Consider the following 22,094-nt stretch of genomic DNA (forward strand, 5'->3'; position numbering starts at 1 on the left):
GTCCAGTTCAGGGCCCAGTGTCTTTGCCAGACATAGGTATTCAAATCAAATTTTAGTGCTGTTTTACTATCCAGTGTACTCTGCTAAGTAAAACATAAGGAACTCTGAAGGAATTTACAGACTAGATTTATTTTTTTTAATGTGTACAGAATGGCATTTTTAGGAACTTTAATTCAAGTAACTTTGCTCTTACTTGGTGCCAGTTCAGGTAAATGAACAGGTATTTTTGGCAGGGCGGTAGTAAAATGCTCATGAGTTAATTTGATTCTATAATCTGCTTCTCAATTATATTTGGTGAATACTTTATGGAAAGTAATATGTAAATGTCTCCTAAAGCAATATGAAACACTGTCATAGAAGTACCTGCAGGCCAAGTCGTATCATTTATTGGCATGATATCATGAACTGAAGGAATTCTGACAATCTCTTGCCTCAAAGTGATTATTTTTTCGCTACCTCATTGCTGTGACTGTGTGCGTAGCTATTGTGCTTGGATACCTCCTGTAGGGCTGTCTCAGCTAACAAATGAGCTGAACCTGTTTCAATTGCTGTTGGTGCATTTATGAATGGTTAGCAGGTCTCTCATTAAGTTATTGCGAAGTTTTCCAGTGATCTAGGAAGCACTCAACCACCCTGATACCCATCAGTGGAAGGACCCAGTGTTGAAGCCAGGAGGCAGGCAAGCTGTCTGTCAGATACTCTCTCTTAGTCACCCTCAGGAGGGGGGTGGTTCCTGCCCACAACAGGGCAGCCATGCCCACTGCCAGCGTGGTGTGAGGCTGGCTGGGTGCCCTGCCAGCAGCTGGCTGCAGAAGGGGGGTGTGTGGGGTGGTGTGGGTGGGGTGTGTGGGGGTGTGTGTGCTTCCCAGGTGGACTGGCTGTGGGGGCACGACCAGCACAGGCTCGGAGCGCTGCAGTGGCAGTGAGCGTGTCCTCAGTGGGGCGAGGCTTGTGGCCAGGGCAGCTGGTTCCAGTGACAGGCTGGTGCAGTGAAGCTCAGGAATCTCTGAATCCCAGTTTAGGAAGATGGGAGGGGATGGATGGTTAGATGTGAAGAGACAGAGGGTCTTGCTTTTTTTTTTTTTTTTCCAATGAGAAGATCAGAAGAACCTGCACTGTGCTGTTTCCACCTTCCCTTACAGGAAGAGGATTCTTCAGCTTTTTGGGTATTCTGCCTCAGTTTGTTGCTCTTCATCAATACTTCTGTGTATTTCAGAAGCTTGTGCAGCAAAAAATTCTGGCCTGTGATGATTTTTGGCTGTCTCTTTTAAAATTAATCTTTTTTTTAGATTATGCTTTAGTATGCCACTCTTCAGTCCTGCAGCACTTAAGGATGAAGTAGGCCTTGTATCCTTATTGTTTAGACATTTCTACCAGTCCCAAGTATAAAACTGATCTGTAGCTGAGTGGACAGGTGTGCAGCTGGGATGAGGTGCAGTTGTCTGTTGAGGATCTACTGCTGCTAGTGGAGCTGAGGAGGGTATTGTGTTTGGGTCAGGAATGGTTTGTGCTGTTAGAAAACTGTGCAGGTCCCATGCTGCCGGGAGGAGTGAGAGGTGACAGTTGGATGTGTTGTACCTGTTCTGGTGTCAGGCATTCAACCAGGTCTAGCTCCCAATTTTAAACAGCTTACAAAGACACCTGATCTTGCTGAAAACACCTGTAGCCCTCTATTGTTGCAAGATTGTCCCTATGCAGAGGTTTGCCACTCAGTGCTTTTATATGTGCAGGCTATTGATAGGGAATCAAACAGATTTTAAGTTAGAGACTACAACTGGAGGAGTGTAAGTGGATCTATTAATAAAAGGCACGTTCTGGTTTACACTTAATTAGTTGCTGTTATTCATGGATAGCTCTATGGAAGTTCAGTCTGCTTTTCCTGTATTTAATACAGAACAAAGTAAATTTTCATGCAAAGACATCTTTTCTTTCAAAGAAGGTGTGACTCTCTCTTGACACTGCCTCAGTCACAGTAAGCTGCTGATACTAAAGTAACCGTTTTCGGGCAAGATGTAATGAAGAGGTGGTGGTTCTCAGTGAGCTGGTTTTGTCCCCTTGCGGCCGCTGGTGGCTGAGCAGTGTGTGGGGAATGCACTGGGGACTGGGAGCCCTGATAGGTGATGGAGGAGAACTGGTTAGTCTTGCTCTGCTGAAGTCTGTATGTCAAAAGTCTGCTGCAGCTAAAGAAAAGGCAGTACACATGTGTGTAATTAATGTTGGTCCTTTCGGCTTTTGGGGTTTGGACATTTTTGCTTGAGTGGGGGTTTTTTTGTTTGTGATGGATTTTGTTTGTTTTCATTCTGTTCTGTTTTTATCTGGGGTGTGTATGAAGGAGACTACCCTAAAAATACTTGCCTTCTTTTCAGGTGGCTTGTAGTTAAAAAGTCAGGAATACTAAGCAGGGTGCTTGGAACAGCCACTTTTCAGAGGATAGTGTAGATCAAGTGATTGGTGTCTTGTGGCTCAGCTATAATTTGCTAATAGCAGGAGTAGCTGCTTTGCCCTGTAGCTGTTGCAATTTATCTAGTGCTAAGATTGGCTCTCACTGACAATTCAGAGTTAGAATGTGGAGCAGCCCAGGTTTGGGAAGTGTCAGGGATACTGGAGAAATTTGGGGTTACTTACATGTGAGAGGGAAAATATATTTCTAACTAGGTGACATGTCAAGGATGGCCTTACAACACAGTTGCTGTTATTTTTAGACAAGTGCTATAGTTGCATCTCCTGGATACCACGTCAAAATTGATGAGATATCGAGATTTTTGCCGGAGTCAGTGCACTGGATTTACTGGACATCCACTGCATAGTGGTGATTCATAATACAAACCCCACCTTCAGGTTTTTACCCTGGCGGTACTAGAGCCAGATTTTGGCAGTTGCTGTCTGTGTTCTGCTCTCTGGCACTCCCAGCAGTGCTGCTGTGTCCTGAAGAAGTGCCCATTTCGCGGGTGTCTGCCAGCAGCGCTCTCTGCAGGGCACTTCTCAGCACTGCGGGATGGGATTGTCTTATGAACTAAATTTCCATACTTGCTGTGTGATACTCTGAGGTGTGTTGAGCACGGGGCATCTGTGGAAACCCAGTTGTCTCTTTACCTGGCAGGAATTAGGTATGAGGCAAGAGTAAGTGAAATGTTTGCTTCTGTTCTCTGAAAGGATGCAGCCTGTGCTCTAGTTTCATCTGAATTGTTTCTGAAATAACTGTTGGGGAAGAGGTTAGACTGATTAAGTAAGGTTTTGCCTGTTTAGAGTGCTCCTGTCCTAACTAGCTTGCAGGGGAGTATTATGGTGTGCAGCATTTGATGTTGGAAAATCCAACCAGCAGAGCGGAATACAAGCAACTTTCAGCTTAAGCTCATTTTGAAGCAGACATCAGAGCCTAGATAGGTTTAGAAACAAGCCTCTGATCCTCTGTGATGGATAAGTAGTCATTATGATACAAGCTCAGTATTTTCTTTATTTTTTTTGTCAGAAAGGCTGTTGTTTTAAAAGAGGCTCCTTACCAAAGTTGTATTGAGCTGTGCTGGTGAGCTCTGTGTCCTGTGTGTGTAGGGAGGGGCAGAGGTGAGAGGCAGTGGGAGTTACAGACCCACCTGCTCTCTCTGAGCCTCTGCATGTGGCCTGTTCAGTTTATCTCGGTGCTGAAGGATGGTTTGACCAAACTTGCTGAACTGCTGGAGTGAATGATGAGTTCTGTCAGGCACCTGCCAGGTGTGCAAGAAGTGCCATGTCAGCACTTCCCGTGGTGCTCACACAAGGTCCCTGCAGTGTGGAGAGCAAAGGCAGTGCTGCCAGTGTGTGTTTGGTGATGTTGCTGTGCCAGAGGTTGAAGCTGCCAAGTTGAAGCAGGTTGTGCACTGAGAATGCTGCATTCATGTTACTGAATCACAGGATACCAAGGAGTGTGTGTGGGCAAAAACGAGTCAGTTTTGAAAGCCACAACACTTTGAACTATCTCAAACGTGTCGGATTTCAGCCACATCCCAATCACTGGCACTGCCAGATGTGTTGTGATCACACCACTGCCTTAGCCCAGCTGCAGTAACGGGCACCCTGGTAATGGTGCCACTCTGATAAGACTGAAGAGCTGTTTAAAAATTTGCTGTGCCCTAAATGTGGGCAAGATGAAAGATTAGCTGTAGGTAAACCATGTTAACATGTGACTGAAAAGAAGGCAAGTATCATCTCTTAGTACGTGGTTCTTTTAACTTCCTTGGGTGGTGTTACTGGAGTGGGTAAAGTCATTGTCTGTTATAATGTGCAGCACTGTACCTGCAAGGGCCCCATGCTGGGTTAGAGACATGGTCTTTAAGCTCAGGTAAATCCAAGAGAGCTGCCTGCTGAATGCTTGTTTCAAGGAAATGAATGCTCTCTCTTTCTCCTCCTTGTAGATGGATTGAATCTTCTGTGTTGAATGCCTCTGGATTTCCTATTGGATTTCACGTCTGGAAAAATACGTGTGATTTAAGCACTTTGTGGCAGACTGAATTGTGGATCCCGGGTTCCTAAGACTTGAGCTCTTGAGGAGAAGCCGCTGCTCGATCACGTTAACCTGACATCTCAGCCACGATGGTGCTGTCACAAAGGCAACGAGATGAACTGTAAGGGATCATGGGTCTTAAGTCTGTGTTGCATTTCTATTAAATTTCACTTATTAACATTTGTTTCCAACACATTTTAGAGTTGCTTTGTTCACATGCTCATCATGTACTGTGTATTGTGGTTAGATCTCTCTAGTCTTTATTTTGATAGAACTGCTGGTATTTGATAATAGAATTGGGAAATGATGAAATATATTTTCAAAGTTATAATGGCATAAAAAATGAATTCCTCAATTTATGACAAGCACATTGCAATATATGCTGCAAACTGATCTGTGAATTCTACTTTTTTCTTGAGTAATTATGACAGTTTTTTGCTATTTCAGTTCAGAACATAGACAGGGATCTGACCAGAAGTGCTACATTGTGATGACAATCTTTCTTTGACTCCTTAAATTGCATTTTTAATGTTGTTTGTAGAAATCGAGCGATAGCAGATTACCTCCGTTCCAATGGCTACGAGGAGGCGTATTCGGTTTTTAAAAAGGAAGCTGAGTTAGATGTGGTGAGTTCAAACAAGATTCTTCATCTATATTTTAATTTCAGAGTTTGTCAGTTTTATGGCATTTGCATCTGTTTCAAGCATGTTTGTCCATTACCTGTTTGCTCGGGCAGTTTTAAAACTGGAGGTGATGAACTTGTACAGTTTATTGCCTTGCCAGAAAAGGGAAAAAATAACCATTGGGTGACTTGGCCATTTCTGAGTGAATGGTTTGTAACCGATTTGAAATGGTCTGAGACTGTGCAGCTCTGAAGACTGATTTCACCTGGGAATGTTTAAGAAATGGGAAGACAAAACTGGATTGCTTTCGTGCTCTCCTTTATCAAACGGAGCAAATCTTTTGAGGTTGGAATTGCATCAGGAGCTAAGTCATTGCCTGAGTCTGTTGTGTACCCTTTGGGTAACTGCAGTAGGAGGGCAGGCCAAAACAGTTCATAGAAGTTGATCATCCAACAAGGCCAGATTGGGTGGGGCTTGGAGCAACCTGGCCTGGTGGAAGGTTGTCCCTGCCCGTGGCAGTGGGGCAGAACAAAATGAGCCTTAAGGTCACTTCCAACCCAAAGCAGCCTGTGACTGATGGGTTCTGGTCAGACTGTGTGGATGCCAGTGACTCAGAGCACTCATTTCTCACAGCTTCATTCTGTTGACTTGCCTTGTCACAGATGGTTGTTGGTATCATTTTTAACCTGCTGCCTGTTAGCATAGGATGTGCATTGCATCTGGCTACAGCTAGATTGAGCAGTAAACTTCTGTGTGCTGACTCTGGAAAAATCTGTACCTTTTCTCTATTACAGATCTTGCATTGCTCTTTTCCCAAAATGCGTGGTTGAAGTTTGACTTAATTTCTCTAGTCTGTTTCCAGTGTCTAATAAATAAGTAGAAATGACAAATTGAAATACCATACTTATAATTGAAAATCCTAATACCACTCCCCTATCTGCCTTATCTATCAACCTAATTAAGTTTCCTCTTCCCAAAGGTTAGGAAGGCAATCTAAATAGGTTAGATGGTCCTGAGGGAAAGAGGAAATGCTGTTGCTAAAAGTTTCACATGACTTTTTTTGCAAGAAAATCTGAATTGGAGGGGGCTGTACTAAATGAAAAAGAAAAGTTAAAGGCTGAAATTATTTGAGTAATTTGGAAGGATTCAAGTGTAGCTCTGCAAAGAGGGATTAATTTTTTGTATAGATTATTCATGCAGATAACTCCAGCTTTTACAAGCACTCCTAAAGTAGTAGGTTGACATCTGGCCTCTGACCAAGGTAGCCAGTCCTCAGAGCTTTTATCTTTCATGGAATAAACCGTGGCATTGCTATTTCCCCATGCCTGTGTTATTCTGCATCTAATTTAGGATTCTAGTATGAAATTGTCATTTTGTACATGGAAAGAAAGTGCAGCATTTAGTTACTCTTCTGTGCCTTTGATGTTTGTTTTTATGTATTGCTTTTCTTCCTCTTTCTTCATTTAAATGTATCTCCTCAGAATGAAGAGTTAGATAAGAAGTATGCTGGACTTCTGGAAAAAAAATGGACATCTGTTATAAGATTACAAAAGAAGGTACGTGGAGATCTGATGATTTATTTGTATAAAAAGTTAGCTCTGAACAGAATGTTCCATATTTTTCCTTGTCAGACAAATGCAGTGGTAAGACAATGATGCCTCGAAGATGAATGTTTAGGGCTTGAGTAGGCAAATAGCTGAATCCATGTTGTAGGAAATGTTTTGTCTATCTCAGCGCTGGCAGAGCATCCTCTCAGTGTCTTTGTAAAAATTACTGGGCTTCAGTTTATGGATTGCATGTGCAGTCCTGAAGCTGAAAAGGCAAGAGGTGCCTGGAGGCAGTTGGTGAGTGGGAGCTGGAATAGCTGTGTGCAGGGTTAGCACAGAGGGATCAGTGCTGCCCCTTGTCTTTGGCCTGGCCCGAGAGGAAGGAGCCATTAGCTCCAGTGCATTAGAGTGGGGGATTCTGCTGCAAGTGGACACTACAAAGCTCTTTTTAGTCGTGCTTCATTGGCTTGAGAGGGTATTAAAAGCAAAAAACCCCCCTAAAATCAGTGTGTTAACAATGCAGACCTGTCTCCTGGGGGGTAATACAGTGATGGTCTATTAGCCCTCCAGTGCCTCTGTTGTTGGTTAATGGCCATGCAGCACCATGGGGGTCACAGCTCCTGCAGCAGGAGCATTCCTTCCTGTAGCACAACCTCCTTAGGTAGTGTGGCACAGTAGTAATTCAAACGTATTTGTACAGGGGATTTTGTAGAACTTTTTTTTCCCTGTGAAAATATTTGGGAATTTGAGAAGCATAAATGATTAATGATTAAATTATTAAAGAATGAGCTATAAATTATTAAAGAATAAACTATAAAGGATTAATTTAGGTTTAATTTTTAAAAACACCAGTGCTGCTGAATGTTGGTAGTCATGTTGGGTCCATGCAGTCTTTGCTTTACTGTGAGTTTGAGTCAGTTGTGATTTGGATTATTAATGCAAGAATGTGAATTGTATAAACCCAGAAATGAACAGTCTCTTTAAAATTCATGCACTTAGGTAATGGAATTAGAATCGAAGCTGAATGAAGCTAAGGAAGAATTTACATCAGGTGGACCTCTTGGTCAGAAACGAGACCCTAAGGAGTGGATTCCTCGTCCTCCAGAGAAGTATGCATTGAGTGGGCACAGGAGTCCTGTCACTCGAGTCATTTTCCATCCAGTTTTCAGTGTTATGGTCTCTGCTTCAGAGGAGCCACAATAAAGGTATGTGTGTATTCTGGAGAAATGAACTAAGCAAGTCAGAGCTGTGTAATAGGTGACATCAGTGTGTCAGGCTGGACGTGTTGGACTGGTGGAAGGTTGTTTGTTCCTGGTTCTGCTTCGGTAGGGACAGTTCTTCAAGTATGGTGCCCTCTATAATCTACAAGTTTTAGTTGTATGCCGGTCAATTAATGTCTTCAAGAGTATATTACTATCCTTTGGCTTGAAGGAAAAATGAAGCTAATGTGGATTTAGAGACTTTAACCTGTTCCTGTTTCTGCAGCAAACAAACAGGGCCAGCTGAAACAGCGACAGCTCCGTGTGTGATGAATGTTGTGGAGGAGCCTAATCAGCTTTGTTTTCACTCTGTTATGAGTGAAATACCCACTTTGTTGGGTGTTTTTAGTGGTTTGTTTTTTGTTTGTTTAGGATATAATTTAAAATGAAATCTCTCAATTTTGTGCTTGAGAGACAATAAAATCTGGAAGAGCTCGTTTTGTTTTGAAGGCTTTGTTTGTGGTTAGATGATAGGCGACTGACTTAATTAGGAGGTGAGAACGGGACTTCATGCTCTCCTGCAGTATTAACTGCAAATATTTGTTTAATTTCTCAGCAATGTGAATGTCTGAATGTGTGTGTATCAAGCTCTTCAGAGGGGTTTGGATATCACTCCTAACCCAAAGCATTCTGAGTATTGCTCTGTGGTATGCAGAATATTTGCTGTTCCGTTCTGAAGAAAGCCAGTGAACGCTGGAGCCACAGTAAAGCTTGGCAACGGTGAGGGGGATGTTAGAGGATCCTTTCCCCACAACTGAAAGTGGGCTGTATTGCTGGAGTTACGGAGCTGGCACAGAAGAGATGGAGAAAAACAGTGAAGAAAAACAAAGTGGATTGTTCTGGCCAATGTTTTTGAAATTGATCTTAATTTTTAAGGGTACTGGTTGTTAAGACTTCCATATACAATGGAACTTGTTCTGCTGCTGGGTTTATAGTGCTTTAAGGTTAACTGAAAAGCAGTTTTCAAAATGCATGAATTCATTTAATTTATAAGTAACAAAATCACATTAAAAAAATGCTTGTTTTTCTGTGCTGTTAAGCCTTTTGGGGCTGTCTGTCTTTGTGTCTTGCTCAATTAATTATGAACAAGGTGTCAGACTGGCCTGCAGAGTGCAAATGTGAGGCTGGGAGGAATACAAAGAGTAATGGCTGCTGCTAACAGATCCTCTGTTCCCTGTCAGGTGTGGGATTACGAGACAGGAGACTTTGAGCGAACCCTGAAGGGGCACACAGACTCTGTGCAAGATATTTCCTTTGACCACACTGGCAAACTCTTGGCCTCCTGTTCTGCTGATATGACCATTAAGCTATGGATTTCCAGGGCTTTGAGTGCATCAGAACTATGCATGGTAAGGTATAAAGGGATTGATTTAGCAGTCTGTAAAGTGAGATTTTTTATTATTTTTTTTTTTTAATCCAGGAAAACTGCTGATGTGGAAAGGGGTTGTAAACCAGAGTATTGTCCAAAAGAAAGAGGGGGGGATATTTTGATGCTTTGAGTGCTCTGTAAATTAGGGATACATGTGAGACCTGTGGAATGAAATAGCATCTCAGATCTGCTATGCATGATGCTGTGGGAAGCATCCCATAAGGGTTCTGAAATGAAATGGCAGTTAGAGGGATTTAGCACTAAGATTAAATGCTTACTAGGCAATGAAACTGCCTTCAAATCAATGAAAGATTGCCTCCTTCAGCCCTCTGTGTCCCTGCTGCAGGGCTGCAGGAGGGGAGCCATCTGTGCCACAGGAGTTGTGGCTGCTGCCTGTGTCTGATCACACGGAAACTGCCCTTTGCACTGGGTTCAAAAGCCATAGGAAAAAGGGAAAGTGCAACAACCACACTTGTAAGATTCTAATATGACAGCAAATGTTTATCTTATACTCTTATGTACAAAGTGTTTTTCGTGCTTTTAGTATCATCTTGGAGGAGTGGTGAGTAGGAATAGAGAATGTTTGAGACTTAACAAAAATAAACACCCATGCATAGATGTACCCAAGTAAACAGAAAGCAACTTTAAAGGATGCTCGGTGTTTGGACTGTGTGGATTCTAAAAATGTAGTATTTCATAAAACCCCAGCTTTAGATGTAAAGGGTTATTCCATAAAACATGCACTGCTGCTGTAGCTACTTTCCCAAGATAAAGAAATGACAAGTCCTGTGTGCTGTGAAAACTCTACCAGTGTCACTTAATAAAGGTTTTATTTTGTTTTTAGGTCATGACCATAATGTTTCTTCAGTAGCCATCATGCCCAACGGAGATCATATAGTTTCTGCCTCGAGGGATAAAACTATCAAATGTGGGAAGTCCAGACAGGGTAGTGCACTTTTGGGCAAACAGCAACACTGGAACAAAGTGAGCAGAAAGCACATTGTGTAGAAATGGGCCACAGGAATCCGAATGTCAGCAGACATTATTTGAACTAAGGAATAATGATGTGCCCCTTTAGAGTAATTCACTGAAGGATTCTGCCTCAGTCGTTGGGCACAGGTGTTTAGGTGTTAGTACTGACTCATTAAACTAACTAGGTTTGTCTTTCTGGGAGCTATGAGTATAGAACTCAGGACCAGTTAGGAAAACAAATTCTCTGGTTAACCACGAGTTTTAGAGGGAGCATCTCTCTTACCTTTCTGGACACGCATCAAGGTGTATCCTGATTATTTTTTTGTTGTCTTCTTGTTTCATTCATCAGTTGTCTCTTTAATATCTGAGTGACCCTGTAAATCTCTACTTGTTCTTAAAATACCCATTTAATGCAAGTAGTTGTGTCAACTTTATTTCCCCTGAGCTTCCTGCTTTCTGCCTTAACAAGGATTTGTCATCTCTTAGCTATCACTTCTTCTCATGTCAGTTTTTCTCTCCGTGAACTGTTCATGGCCTTGTCCATCACCAGCCAGAACAGCCACGTGTGTACTAAAATATTTTATCTTAACTACTAAGAGTAGGTCAAGTGTCCTCAAATATGTAAGGCATGTGTTATTGGCTGGTGGCTGAGTCGTGCTGTGGGTTTCTCTCGCACAGTTACTGCGTGAAGACCTTCACGGGGCACAGAGAATGGGTGCGCATGGTGCGGCCCAACCAGGACGGCACCTTGATTGCCAGCTGCTCCAACGACCAGACCGTTGCGCGTGTGGTGGTAGCGACGAAGGAATGCAAAGCTGAGCTCCGAGAGCACGAGCATGTGGTAGAATGCATTTCCTGGGCTCCTGAGAGCTCCTACTCCACCATATCAGAAGCTACGGGATCAGAGGTAACGTTCCCAGGCTGTTACCTGAGCACACACGGGGAGATGTTTGTCCCCGCTCTGTGTAGCGCTGACTGAGCTTTGGGCTCAAAGGGCTGGCAGGTAACAGCAGGTGTATGGGTACTTTTGGCTGAGCATCTTGGTGTGCAGTTAATCCCCTTCTTGGCTTGACAGGATACAGCTTTTGTGTTATCAGTAGGACCTACCTTTGTGCTAGTGAAAGTGAACTTTAGAGAGATGTTCTGTTCTGGGAAGAGTGAGAATGGGAACACTATATTGCAGCAAAAAAATGTGGAAGCAGCTGCTCTGGCAGAATGTGAAGATTATAGGATGTTTAGCAATTGGAAGCTGGCAGGAGGAAGGAGTCAGAAATGCAGAATGAAGGTGCCTTGGGTGCACTGTGCTGGAATCAAACTCTGACTGCTGTGTCCTGCTGCACAGTTATTGATGGGAGAAAGCATTCCATAACTAATGATCCCCATTTGTGTGACCACAGATACCTCTTCTGGTGAGCCTTAAGAAAGGCTTGCTAAAGGCCAGCAAAACTTTCCTCCTAAGGATGCCCAAGTATAGAAGAAATGAACTGGACATTATTCCCATTTCTAGTCTGGTCCCCTGGCATTGCGGTCCCACCCTGCACCTCCAAAGGGCATGGACACCCAAGGGAGAAGTAGCTACACCGAACACAGGGACTTGTCTAGTGATGAGGTTTTACAGGTTATTTCAGTCAAATTTTACTTGAATCCTTAAAATCCTTATAATCTTTAATTATAAGTAATTCAAACAAATCCCGCGTGTCCCTTCTGTTGCCGGGAGGGCTCTGTGGCGGAGCCTCCCCTGCCACCTGCTGGCGGGAGCGGGCACAGCACCTTCGCTGCACACCTGGGCAGGTGTGGCCCCGAGAGCTCGGCCCTGGACACGCCGGGGCCTGGGCACACACAGAAGTGACCTCGCAGTCAGAAGTTCTCAGAAGTTCTTCATCCTGCCTCGTTGCAGGATGTTTTATGAGGAATGTGAATACAGAGGTATGCGTGAGCTGTGTCCTCGCTGGTCCCGAGACGTGGGACCTTAAGCTGTGCATGCTGTTAACAGAGGATGTCTTGCAGGAGCCAAGTGTGTATTCAAAGTGTTGCTTGGCTTGTGGCATCAGCAGGATGTACACCATTTCTTTTAACAGATTGTTTAATTCCTGTTTTTGTGTAAATCTCCTAGCATTAGTACAATGCCTGTGACCCAGCTTTGGCAGTGTGGGTTATTCCTATAAGCTCTTGTACAGTCTGATTTTGGTACTAAGCAATACCACTGGGAAGGGATCTTCTTGCTTCCTCCACGTCCCCCATCCATCCCATGTATGCCATAACTTAAACCATAATTTTCTGTAGACTAAGAAGAGTTGGCAAGCCTGGGCCTTTTCTGCTGTCTGGATCCAGAGACAAGACCATTAAGATGTGGGACATTAGCACTGGCATGTGCCCTTATGACACTTGTAAGTCCATTGGTGTTTTTGTGGCAGTTATAGCAGCGTACGTAAAAACAGTTTTAATGAAATGTACTATCTTGCATGTTATGTTTGAAGAGAAGCCAGAGTTATGGAAATAAGGGCAAATGCTGGAAATACAGTTTTAATGGCTTCTATAGGTTCAGATGTTGTTGCTACGAAATACTGAGTATCTCCAAACCCACAGGGTGAATGCAGTACTGAGGTGTAGGTTCTGTGGTGTTGGTTTGTCTGCAGAAATGCTTGATAATGGTCTGAATTTGTCTTCTGTAAATGTTATGTTGTTCCCGTGTATGGGACTTCCCGCAGGCCATAGCCTGCTGTTTGCAGCCGGGATTCTGGGTGGTGGTGCTGGGAGTGGAGAGCAGAATTGGTGCAGATCACATGAGAACTGCTGTTTGTTTGCCTTCAAGGACAGGAAACACAGACTGTTGAGAGAGCTGATAGAGGTGTAATAATAGAAAATGGAGATAAACTCTGAGCAGTAGCGGGCTTCAGGAGCTCAGTGCTGTCCTCGCGGGGCCGGGCGGGGTCCCTTGGTGTGCCTGGTGTGAGCTGGGGGATGCTCAGCTCTCAGCCTGCACCTGCTCACTGATCTCTCCTTGTGCACAAGGTGGGCCATGATAACTGGGTACGTGGTGTCCTGTTCCATTCTGGGGGAAAGTTTATTTTGAGCTGTGCTGATGACAAGACTCTCCGTGTCTGGGACTTCAAGAACAAGCGATGCATGAAACTCTGAATGCGCTACGAACACTTTGTTACCTCTTTGGGTACGTATTGCTCCCCGTGCTCACTGCCAGGGCAGAGCCAGGGCTGCAGCTGAGCACCAGGCTGGCATTCACCTCTGAGCTCTAGTGGTGCCTTGTGCTCTGTATGTGTTAATCAAATAGGACAGAGAGGAGTTGGACTGGTGCTGGATTTTTCCGCTTCTGCTGCCAGTGTTGCACATGGATAAGGATGTTAACTGCCAGGGAGTTCTGGAACCTGTCACCAGAGTGTGCAGGGGTCTGGAGAGTGCTCTACTGCCAGTGCTTGCCCAGCAAAAGGAAAACAGGGGGGGTGTGCACAAAACAGAAAAAAATTACTTTGAATTCCTGGGCATTCTTGGTTGGTGTTATCAGATCTTGGTAGACATTAGTTCCCCTTGCCCCTGGTGAAGCCAGAACAAACCAGCCCCTCTCTTGTTCAGCAAAGCTGCCTTTGCTGTGAGTTTTCTCTGCTTTTTTTTCCTCTGTGTTTCCCCTGGCAGTCTGTAGCTCCTTCAGCAGAGCTGGGTGAGTTTGGTTCAGCAGGGAGCCTGGAGCTGGCTGCTGAGGTTCCCTGACCAAACTGGCAAGTCTAATTAAATGCAGGACTTGACTTCCCCTGAAATGGCTGAGGACAGCTGATGAGAACGGGGTGAAGAACAGTGTGAGTTGAAGAACATCAGACCCTTAGCAGGGCCTGGTTAAATCTGGAACAGGCTGCCTCAGTTACAGCTGAGCCTTCCTACAGTGAGACTGATTCCTCTTGCTTAAATTTCCCTGTCCTGACTCTGAGCCAGCCCACGTTGATTTCTATATACAAATACTTGGGATATCCTGAGGAACAGTACACTGTACATTTTAAATACCGGCTCACAGACTGTACTGTCTGCAGCAGAAAGAAAAACTCAAGTTTCCTGATTCTGGGAACACCTCTTATTAAATACCTGAAGTGCTGTCTCTGGGTAGGATTGAAGGGTTTTATCAGTATGAGATATTTTGTAACTTTATCTTGATTTCTTTTGCATGAAAGCTCCTTTATAGCTGAACTGAAAGTAGATTTTCACGCTTTACAAACTTAGACCATGAGAGAATTTGCCTGCAGAAGTATGGCCACAATGAGCTTTGGAGTTTAGCCTTTAGCTGGTGGAATTATTTTGAAAAATCAGCGCCATTCAGTAAGAGTGGGCAATGCTGAAGTTTTGGGTTCGTTGGTAATGTGAGCTTTTGTCTCCTGGCAGATTTCCACAAGACAGCCCCGTACGTGGTGACTGGGAGTGTAGATCAAACAGTAAAAGTGTGGGAGTGCCGCTGATGGAGTTCACAGTGACCCCTTTTCCTCTGGATGCACTCAGATACCATGGTTACCCATTGAGCTCTGTTTAAATAAATATTGTCCTTTCATGTAAATTATTCTGGATGTAGATTGAGCTTATTAAATGTTACACACAAAGTATTCATGCATGGTGAATCCAAATTGTATACTGTAAATTTACATACGTTGTCTAGAAGTACCATAGGTTTAAGAACATGGGCTGGCATTGGTCACATCAGACCTGAGAAGGCAGAAGTGGGATGATTGGAATAGGGCACTTAACTGAATAGTTGACAGTGTCATTATGTTGGATAATTTACCTGGTTTTCTTTCTGCTGTCTGTTGGTGCCTGAATTGGTGACCTCATTTGGGAAAAGTTTTGTAGGGCTCTTTCAGAAATGTGTATCTATGTAACATCACTTAAGTGTGCTTAATAAATCTTCTCTAAGAATACTAGATAATAAGGCTGCAATTCAGAATCTTCTGAACCTTATATGTAATTAATGGAAATAAATTAAACTCTGGAATATTTGTCATGAAACATTTGCCAAATCAACAGAAAACACTTGTTTTGGCCTCCTATCACGCAAGGGTTGGTATATTTATAGAACTGACTGTAAACTGAAATAAGACAACAATCTTAGCAGCTGATGTGATAAATGTATTATTTTTTATTTGGTCATTGGTTAAGCTGTGCTGTTAAACTAAGTTTAAATGGTTTTTTTGTTTGGTTTTTTTTATGCTAGACAAACTTCCAGGAGGAGTTGTCCATCCCACTAGAGTTTAGTGATCCAGTTTCCAGTAGAGCTTCCTCTCCCAAATGACTGCCATGGTCCAACTTGCTGTTTGCTTTCCATGTTTGTTAGAGATGTGCAATTCCTATTACACAGCAGGATCAAAGGACTCTTCCCTCATTCACTGGCAGGAAGTTGGGGTATACAAAAGTTTCCTTAATGCCTCCTTGAAAACCCTTTGACAATGAGGTGATCTTCACCTTGGCAATGTGGCTCCAATAAAACATCCTGGGGTTTGCATATGGAGAACACCTTGGGCTGCCGCATTTAAATGCTTTAAAGGAAGCACTAAATACCTTGAGAATCAGCTAACAATGGCAGGTCAGATCCATACAGGCCTCTAGAAGAAAAACACCTGAACAAAGCCCACTCCCATCTGTGGGAATGATGCTAAACACTAAAACCAAACCCAAATCCTATCAGCAAAACCAGCCCAGCTCGGTTATTAGTATTTATGTTGTTTGGTGTACACAATTTTTGATTTACATATCCCTAAAGTTACATATTTTGATCTGAAGTGAATGAAAATATTATAAATTAATATTTTAATCAGCATTTTTGTGACAGATTCCATTGTAGATAACAAAGAATTACAATACTTATCAAACTAACCAGGTCTTTTTAAAAATCCACTTTAAAATTGACAACACATGAAGAACCAGGCTGATGTTTTAACAGGTGAATTTGTGCTTATTTTATTCCTTTGGTTTAATCCGTGGCTTTTAACCTGTCCCTTTTAAAGCTGAGAGTCCCTGACCAGTTTTAAGGTGGGCTGGAGGGCAAACACACTGCACTGGTGGGGGAAGAACTTCCACAGTTGCCCCAGAAGGACCTGTTGTTGTGTGGGAGGAGCTGGATGGGGGTGTGGGATCCTCTGGGAAGGGGTGGAGGAACCAGGGTTCTGATGTGGGGGTTTTCAGAGCCAGTTTAAGATCAGGCTAATCTCTTAAATCCAGTGGTTTCTGTCATTCTTGGTGTGTGTTGCTGCAGTTAAGCATGCCCGAATAAAGTCTGTTTTGTTTGTTAGCTGCTTGGACTGGAAAACATTTGCTGCTTTTTGTCCTATTAGAGAATTCCAGCTACACAAGTAGTGCATCTTAAATCCCTCCATGCATCTGCAACTGTAAATTAATAACATCTGTTTAATTCCTGGTAGGACCTAGAACTTATTTAAGTCTAAGTAACCACCCTCATGTACATAACTCAACCTGAATGAGAAATTAAAGGTACCTGTGATGTGGAAGTTGTCTACTGCATTTTTTCCTGTAGCAAGCAAACACTTACCAGGACACACCAGCCCCAGGGTCACTGCTGCTTGCAGAGTGAGCCTTCTCCTGGGGCTGCAGGAATGATCTCAGGGATGGTCCCCACTGGACCAGAGCTGAAGCCCTGGTTGGAAGGGAGAGCCACCGCATGGGTGAGGGTTCCCGGCTCGCTCTGGACGCCGCTGTTCAACTGTCCCCACTGCTTCTGTCGGCTCGTGCTGTGCCTTTGCTGTGATCAGAACTACAACAATGAGCTTACTGGGTCAGTATGAACTAAATGTATTGGAGGGCTCGAGAGGTTCACTGCTTGTCTGGCCATTCTGACTAAAATGAGCAACACTTCCCAGGACCCACCTCTGGCCTGTGTTACCAGGGAGCCGCTGCAGACCCCTGGGCTTAACCCAGCCTGGGCCGTGCCACATGGGCTGAAAAGTGCAACATTTATTGTGGTTTAGACAGAATCTGGAAGTGATGGTTTATAGCATCTTGCACTTTAGAAGGTGAAACAAACCCGTCCTGTTTTTTGTGTGTGGTGTGACCAATGTGTGCCCGGGGCACTGAGGAAAGGAAAACAACCCCAGCTGGTAGGAGTGGGGGCTGTGGGCATGGGGCCCCTGCCTGCCCTCTGCCTGCTCCTGTCCATGTGAACTGCCTGAGAAATCACTTAACAAGCTCCTGACTCACCTGAGAGCTGTTTAAAAGGAAATATACTTTGTTTTTGTAGACAGTGGTGGCTTGGTAATCCTTAATGATTTGAATATTGCAAATGCTGAGTTGAGTGAAGGAAAAGCGCCCTTGGAGTGAGCTGTTGTGTCCAGCTGTACATAATGTCCGTGTATTAAATCAATACCGAGAGTCCTGTAGCAAGAGCACGTGCATAGAGGGGTGGGATGGCCGGGGGGGAGCGGGGAGATCGCGTTGGATTTGCAAGTCACAACTGGATTTAATTGGCCTTTTTATCTTTCCACTGTGTCATGTAAGTAGCTGCTTTCCTGTCCTGCCTGTCCCTCAGGCTTCCCCAAGTTCATTCTGAAGAGAAGTTAGCAAATCCTCACAATGTAGAGTGATTCCAACATGGAGAAGGCAAACGTCAGATGTTTGTTCAAGCACTGGTTAGAGGTTGCAATTGGAGAGAACAGTTCCTAGCTGTAGGAGTTAACTGAAGCTATTGACACAATTAAAATTGGTAAAGGAATGTATATAATACTGCTCTGTGTTTTACAGTAAGATTTGTGCTCTCAGACTGTGTAAAACAAAATTTATTCATGTTTCTGCATATTAAAAAAATCTTATTGTACAATTGGTAAACTATTAATGCATATAAACTAGATGTGGTTTTGTTTCCTTGGATGCAAGAATTAAAACTATTTTGAGAAAAGCTATGGTGTTTCACCCTCAGATTTGCTCCACACCTGCTTTGCCTTTGCTCTAATTTTAATTTTACTTGAGGAGCTCACCTGAGGACAAGGAAGCAGGTTTGAGGTGGTTGGTGGCAGTTGGAGTGGTGAGAGGGTTTTGTTGTTTGATGTGGTACAGTGAGGTGCCATGGGAAGTGCTCTGTGTGGGCCAAGCTGGTCTCACAGGTGGTCAGGAGAGCCTTGTGGGACCATGGCTTGGCTGTGCCACGAGGGACCCCCCCTTGGGGCTGTCCCAGCACCGCCCTTCCGTGGTTGGGTTGGGTCGGTTGGGTTTCTCCTTACCTTGACCCTCTGTTTACTGCAGACCCAACAGGAGCTGCCTCTGACTGCTCTGCACTCGCTGTTGGAGCTGTTGAGGCTGGTGGTCGTGCACGCCCTGAATCCTCGGAGTGATCGCTCGGCTTTCCTGAGGCAGCACAGGTCCGGCACAGGGGAGGTGGGTACCTGGAAAGCCAAGGCACCATAGTTCTGAAAACATTTGTTCTGCTATTGGGGTCTTGCAGCTGGTGGTGCTTTGGTTTGATTTTTTTCTCTGTGATTTGGCCTTAATTGTCTCAAGTGCTGCTTAGAGATGGGTCAGTAACCTGAACTGGAAATGGGCACATCTTCATTGATGGAAGAGCACAGATGTGCCTTGGGCTTGATGTGGGGAGAAAACAAAGGGCACTCCCACCAGTTGAGGTTCTGTGGAAGCAGCTTGTATGGTGGTACTTGTCAGTGGGAACAGGCCCAGGATGGACAGTTGGAGGAGAGCCACTTGCATTTGGGAAAAACAACTGAATTGTGGCTCTGCCAGAGCCAGCATGTGCAGAGCCATCCCCGCTGGGGTGACGGGGCACAGGTGGATTTTGGGAAGAGGGGTAGAGAAGGAAGGCCTTGTGTGTCTGCAAGCACAGGGAGCCCAAGGGAGGTTCAGGTGTGAGTTACCAAGAGCAATCTGGGCAGTTGAAGAATTTCCCCCTCAGCTCGGTGAGTTGTTGCTCATGCAGTGTGACAGCAGCTCTGTGGGCGTGTGAGGTTGTTTTCACTGCTGTTTCCAGTCCTGATACAGCTCTGATGGGCATTAAAAACATCTTCAGCTGACAGGGTGAATATGAAATGACACATGTAGAGGTTTGGGGCACTGGTGGGTGTGATGTGGTTGGGTGCACAGGCTTCTCCCCAGATTGTGACAGTGAAGGCCTGGGCTGGACCTGAGTGAGGTGGGCTACACGTACTGTACGAACCAGGAGCGAGCTTAGCAGGTAAGCTGTTCTAGGGCTGAACTCTGCCCACCTCTGGTCCAGCTATGGCCCAGGGCTCATTTGAGCCCGATTTTACATTTGTTTAAGAACTTGTGAACAGAGTAATGAGAACACCCAGACCCCAAAAGAGGTAAAGAGAGGTACAGACAGATGTTGGTAAATGCAGTTATTTACCAGCCTGCACTGCTCTTGGAGCTCTTGGCCCTGGAGCCTCAGTAGCCAGGCCTTGTGTCCTCTGGCTTCATTTCGTATGGCCACAACATCCCCAGAGCCCCCGTGTCCCTGCTCCCCCTTCTCCCTGGAGCAGGAGGGAGAAGTGACTTCTCTCCATGAACATAGATAGATTCTGACAGCAGAGGGTGGGTCCTGCCCCTCGGGGCTGGGGGTGCTGGGGCTGTGACAGGTTTTAAAGCCTCCAGCTCACAGGACCTGTTCTCTCCCCCAGCTTCTGCTCAAAGGAAACAGGAGCGGTGGCTCCAGTGCTGGTACCAGTACCTTGCACCAAATTGTAAAGAAACAATAAAGTACCTACTATAGTTTTAAAAAGCTTTTAATGGACTGAAAGACACTAGTAAAAGAAAAATCTTGTAGGAAAGATGCACTGTAGTAATTTATTGATTGCTTTCCAGGAAATTCAGAATTTTTCTAATAGGAGCAAGTTCATTGCAGTGAAGACTGTTGCCTCCAACACCTCAGAGGCTGCTCCCTTCTTCCCCCCCGCCCCGAGTTACAAATACCTGTAAGGTTGGACAGGAAACGAGGGTACAGAGCACAGGGACAGCACTTGGCTCCCAAGGTCAGTAAAAGCAGCAGCGCGGGTTAGCACGGGGCACGATCCATGACAGACAACGCCAGGGAGGGACAGGCTGGGCACCGGCAGCGCCGGGCCCGCCCTTGTTCTGCAGCTTCAGTGCTTGGAAAACAGGACATTCAACTCTGTCGGCACCCAGGGCCTGCAGCAGCCACAGTCTTCTTGCTTGGGGACAGTGACAACCCCACGGGATATGTGTGAGGGGAGGGGAGAGGAGGGTTTCCTCAGTGGCACCTTGCCATTCAGTACCATCCATTGCCAGCAATGGAAGCTCCTGGTGCCAGTCCCAAACCAGCGTGCAAAAAACTCCAGAGAAGGAGGTGTTTGCCAGAGGTTTCAGTGTGGGGGAACTTCAGGTTGTATTTAAATCCCTCCCTAAAGCCTGGTACTTTCTGGTGGTTATTAGTCAGGTTCAGGGCCTGATCTCTGTCACAGCTGCTGTTGCAAATGAGACCAAGTCTCTTATTTCTGACTTTTCCTCCCCTCTCTCCCCACCCGTAATAGAGCCACGATTCCCTCCTCACTCCCCTTAGCTCAGCCTAATTTGCTGCATTCCCACCTCTCCGAGGCCTGGGGTTTCCACTGCAATGGAATTTTGTGCGCTTTTTTAAACATCAAGCCCTCACTCTTTGAATACAGTATCCCAAGGTACTCAGCGGCAAGCAGCGCAGAGGTGGAACGGTGAATATCATATATATATATATATCTATATATATCTATGTATATATCTATCTGTATCTTTACCTTGAAAATTAGAATGTGAATGTTACAAATCCCACTGAATTGCTTAAACTGCCAACCAATGTAGAAAAAATGGTTTTTTAAAGGAATCCCATGGCTATATCCTGATGTAGAAAATGCTGTACATTCCCACTTCCACACGTCACACGCTTCAGTCATCTGAGTGACACAAATATGGCTGTTCTTAGCACAAACTGGGATAGTAACTGGTGGGGGGGTGGGGAATCAATCTTTTGGCTTGGAATCACGTTTTACAAGAACGCGGAGCAAGAACTGGGGCTGGTTCTGTACTGGTTTAGCAAAGCAGTGTCCTTAGTCAACATAAAAATGACCTGAGAAATGTTACATCCCTCCAGACAGTTCATTTGGAATCCATATGTACAAAGTAGAAATAACTGCTGCACACCACACGACACGGACACACACACGGCCAGGACGGCCCCGCGCGCGCCAGACGGGTCTGTGCTGCCTCCGGCCACTTCCCTGCGTGGCACACACAAGCTCGGGCAGGAAGATTACATGCTCAGATTAGTTCTTTGCATTGTGTATTAATTGTACCAGTGCAATAACATTGTCAAAAAGGAGGAGCTGCTCCAGGGCAGCTGAAGCCCCCAGGCCAGATTCAGAAAAGGGTGGTTTAAACTTTTTTTTTTTTAAGCGAGGTACATGTTAAGCAGAGCTCTGTGTTAAGGGGATGGCAACAGAAGGCATTGCTCGGCTCAGCCTCCTTTTCCTCCACAGCTTTATCCTCTGCTTCCAGCTGTCCCCACTTTTCATGCTTTCCTGGAGCTGCTGGCGTCGCTGCACCTCGGCTTTAAGGTTTCTCCAAGTCTTTTTGGCTGAAGGGGAAAGCAGGAAGGGGAGCAGACATTAGACTGGCCTTGGAAATGGTGAAGCACAGGGACAAGGTCATGTTCAACGAGGAGGAAATGCTCCTTGCACCTGCCCTCCCCCCACAGCTCAGCCACACCTGAGCACGGCCAGGACCCAGTTCGGTGGCTGGGTTTGATCCAAGAGGCACCAGGATGTACCCATCAGTGGGCTGGGCAGAGCAGGGGTTTCAATCTCAGTGATGGCCAGACAGCCTCCTGCTGCTGCATTTTTACCATCAGTGATT

General features: G+C 45.0%; 2 protein-coding genes across 2 annotated transcripts in view; one reads left to right on the forward strand and one right to left on the reverse strand.

Moving 5' to 3' along the window:
• The window catches only part of PAFAH1B1 (platelet activating factor acetylhydrolase 1b regulatory subunit 1), a 29,251-nt gene extending 11,163 nt beyond the window's left edge, over positions 1-18,088 (forward strand). Inside the window, 13 exon segments of the mRNA XM_032707341.1 lie at positions 4,389-4,598; positions 5,019-5,103; positions 6,582-6,656; positions 7,647-7,840; positions 9,069-9,217; positions 9,220-9,255; positions 10,120-10,197; positions 10,200-10,221; positions 10,926-11,159; positions 12,537-12,621; positions 12,623-12,634; positions 13,260-13,416; positions 14,631-18,088. Of these exon segments, the coding sequence (XP_032563232.1) occupies positions 4,567-4,598; positions 5,019-5,103; positions 6,582-6,656; positions 7,647-7,840; positions 9,069-9,217; positions 9,220-9,255; positions 10,120-10,197; positions 10,200-10,221; positions 10,926-11,159; positions 12,537-12,621; positions 12,623-12,634; positions 13,260-13,416; positions 14,631-14,704 (1,233 nt within the window). The 5' untranslated portion in view covers positions 4,389-4,566 and the 3' untranslated portion in view covers positions 14,705-18,088.
• Positions 18,089-20,008: 1,920 nt separating this feature from the next.
• Positions 20,009-22,094, reverse strand: part of CLUH (clustered mitochondria homolog) — a 34,819-nt gene continuing 32,733 nt past the window's right edge. Inside the window, 4 exon segments of the mRNA XM_032707146.1 lie at positions 20,009-21,688; positions 21,690-21,742; positions 21,745-21,799; positions 21,801-21,816. Coding sequence (XP_032563037.1) covers positions 21,647-21,688; positions 21,690-21,742; positions 21,745-21,799; positions 21,801-21,816 — 166 coding nt within the window. The 3' untranslated portion in view covers positions 20,009-21,646.

Source organism: Chiroxiphia lanceolata, chromosome 20, assembly GCF_009829145.1.
Source record: "Chiroxiphia lanceolata isolate bChiLan1 chromosome 20, bChiLan1.pri, whole genome shotgun sequence".
In the NCBI taxonomy this organism is placed as follows: Eukaryota; Metazoa; Chordata; class Aves; order Passeriformes; family Pipridae; genus Chiroxiphia; species Chiroxiphia lanceolata.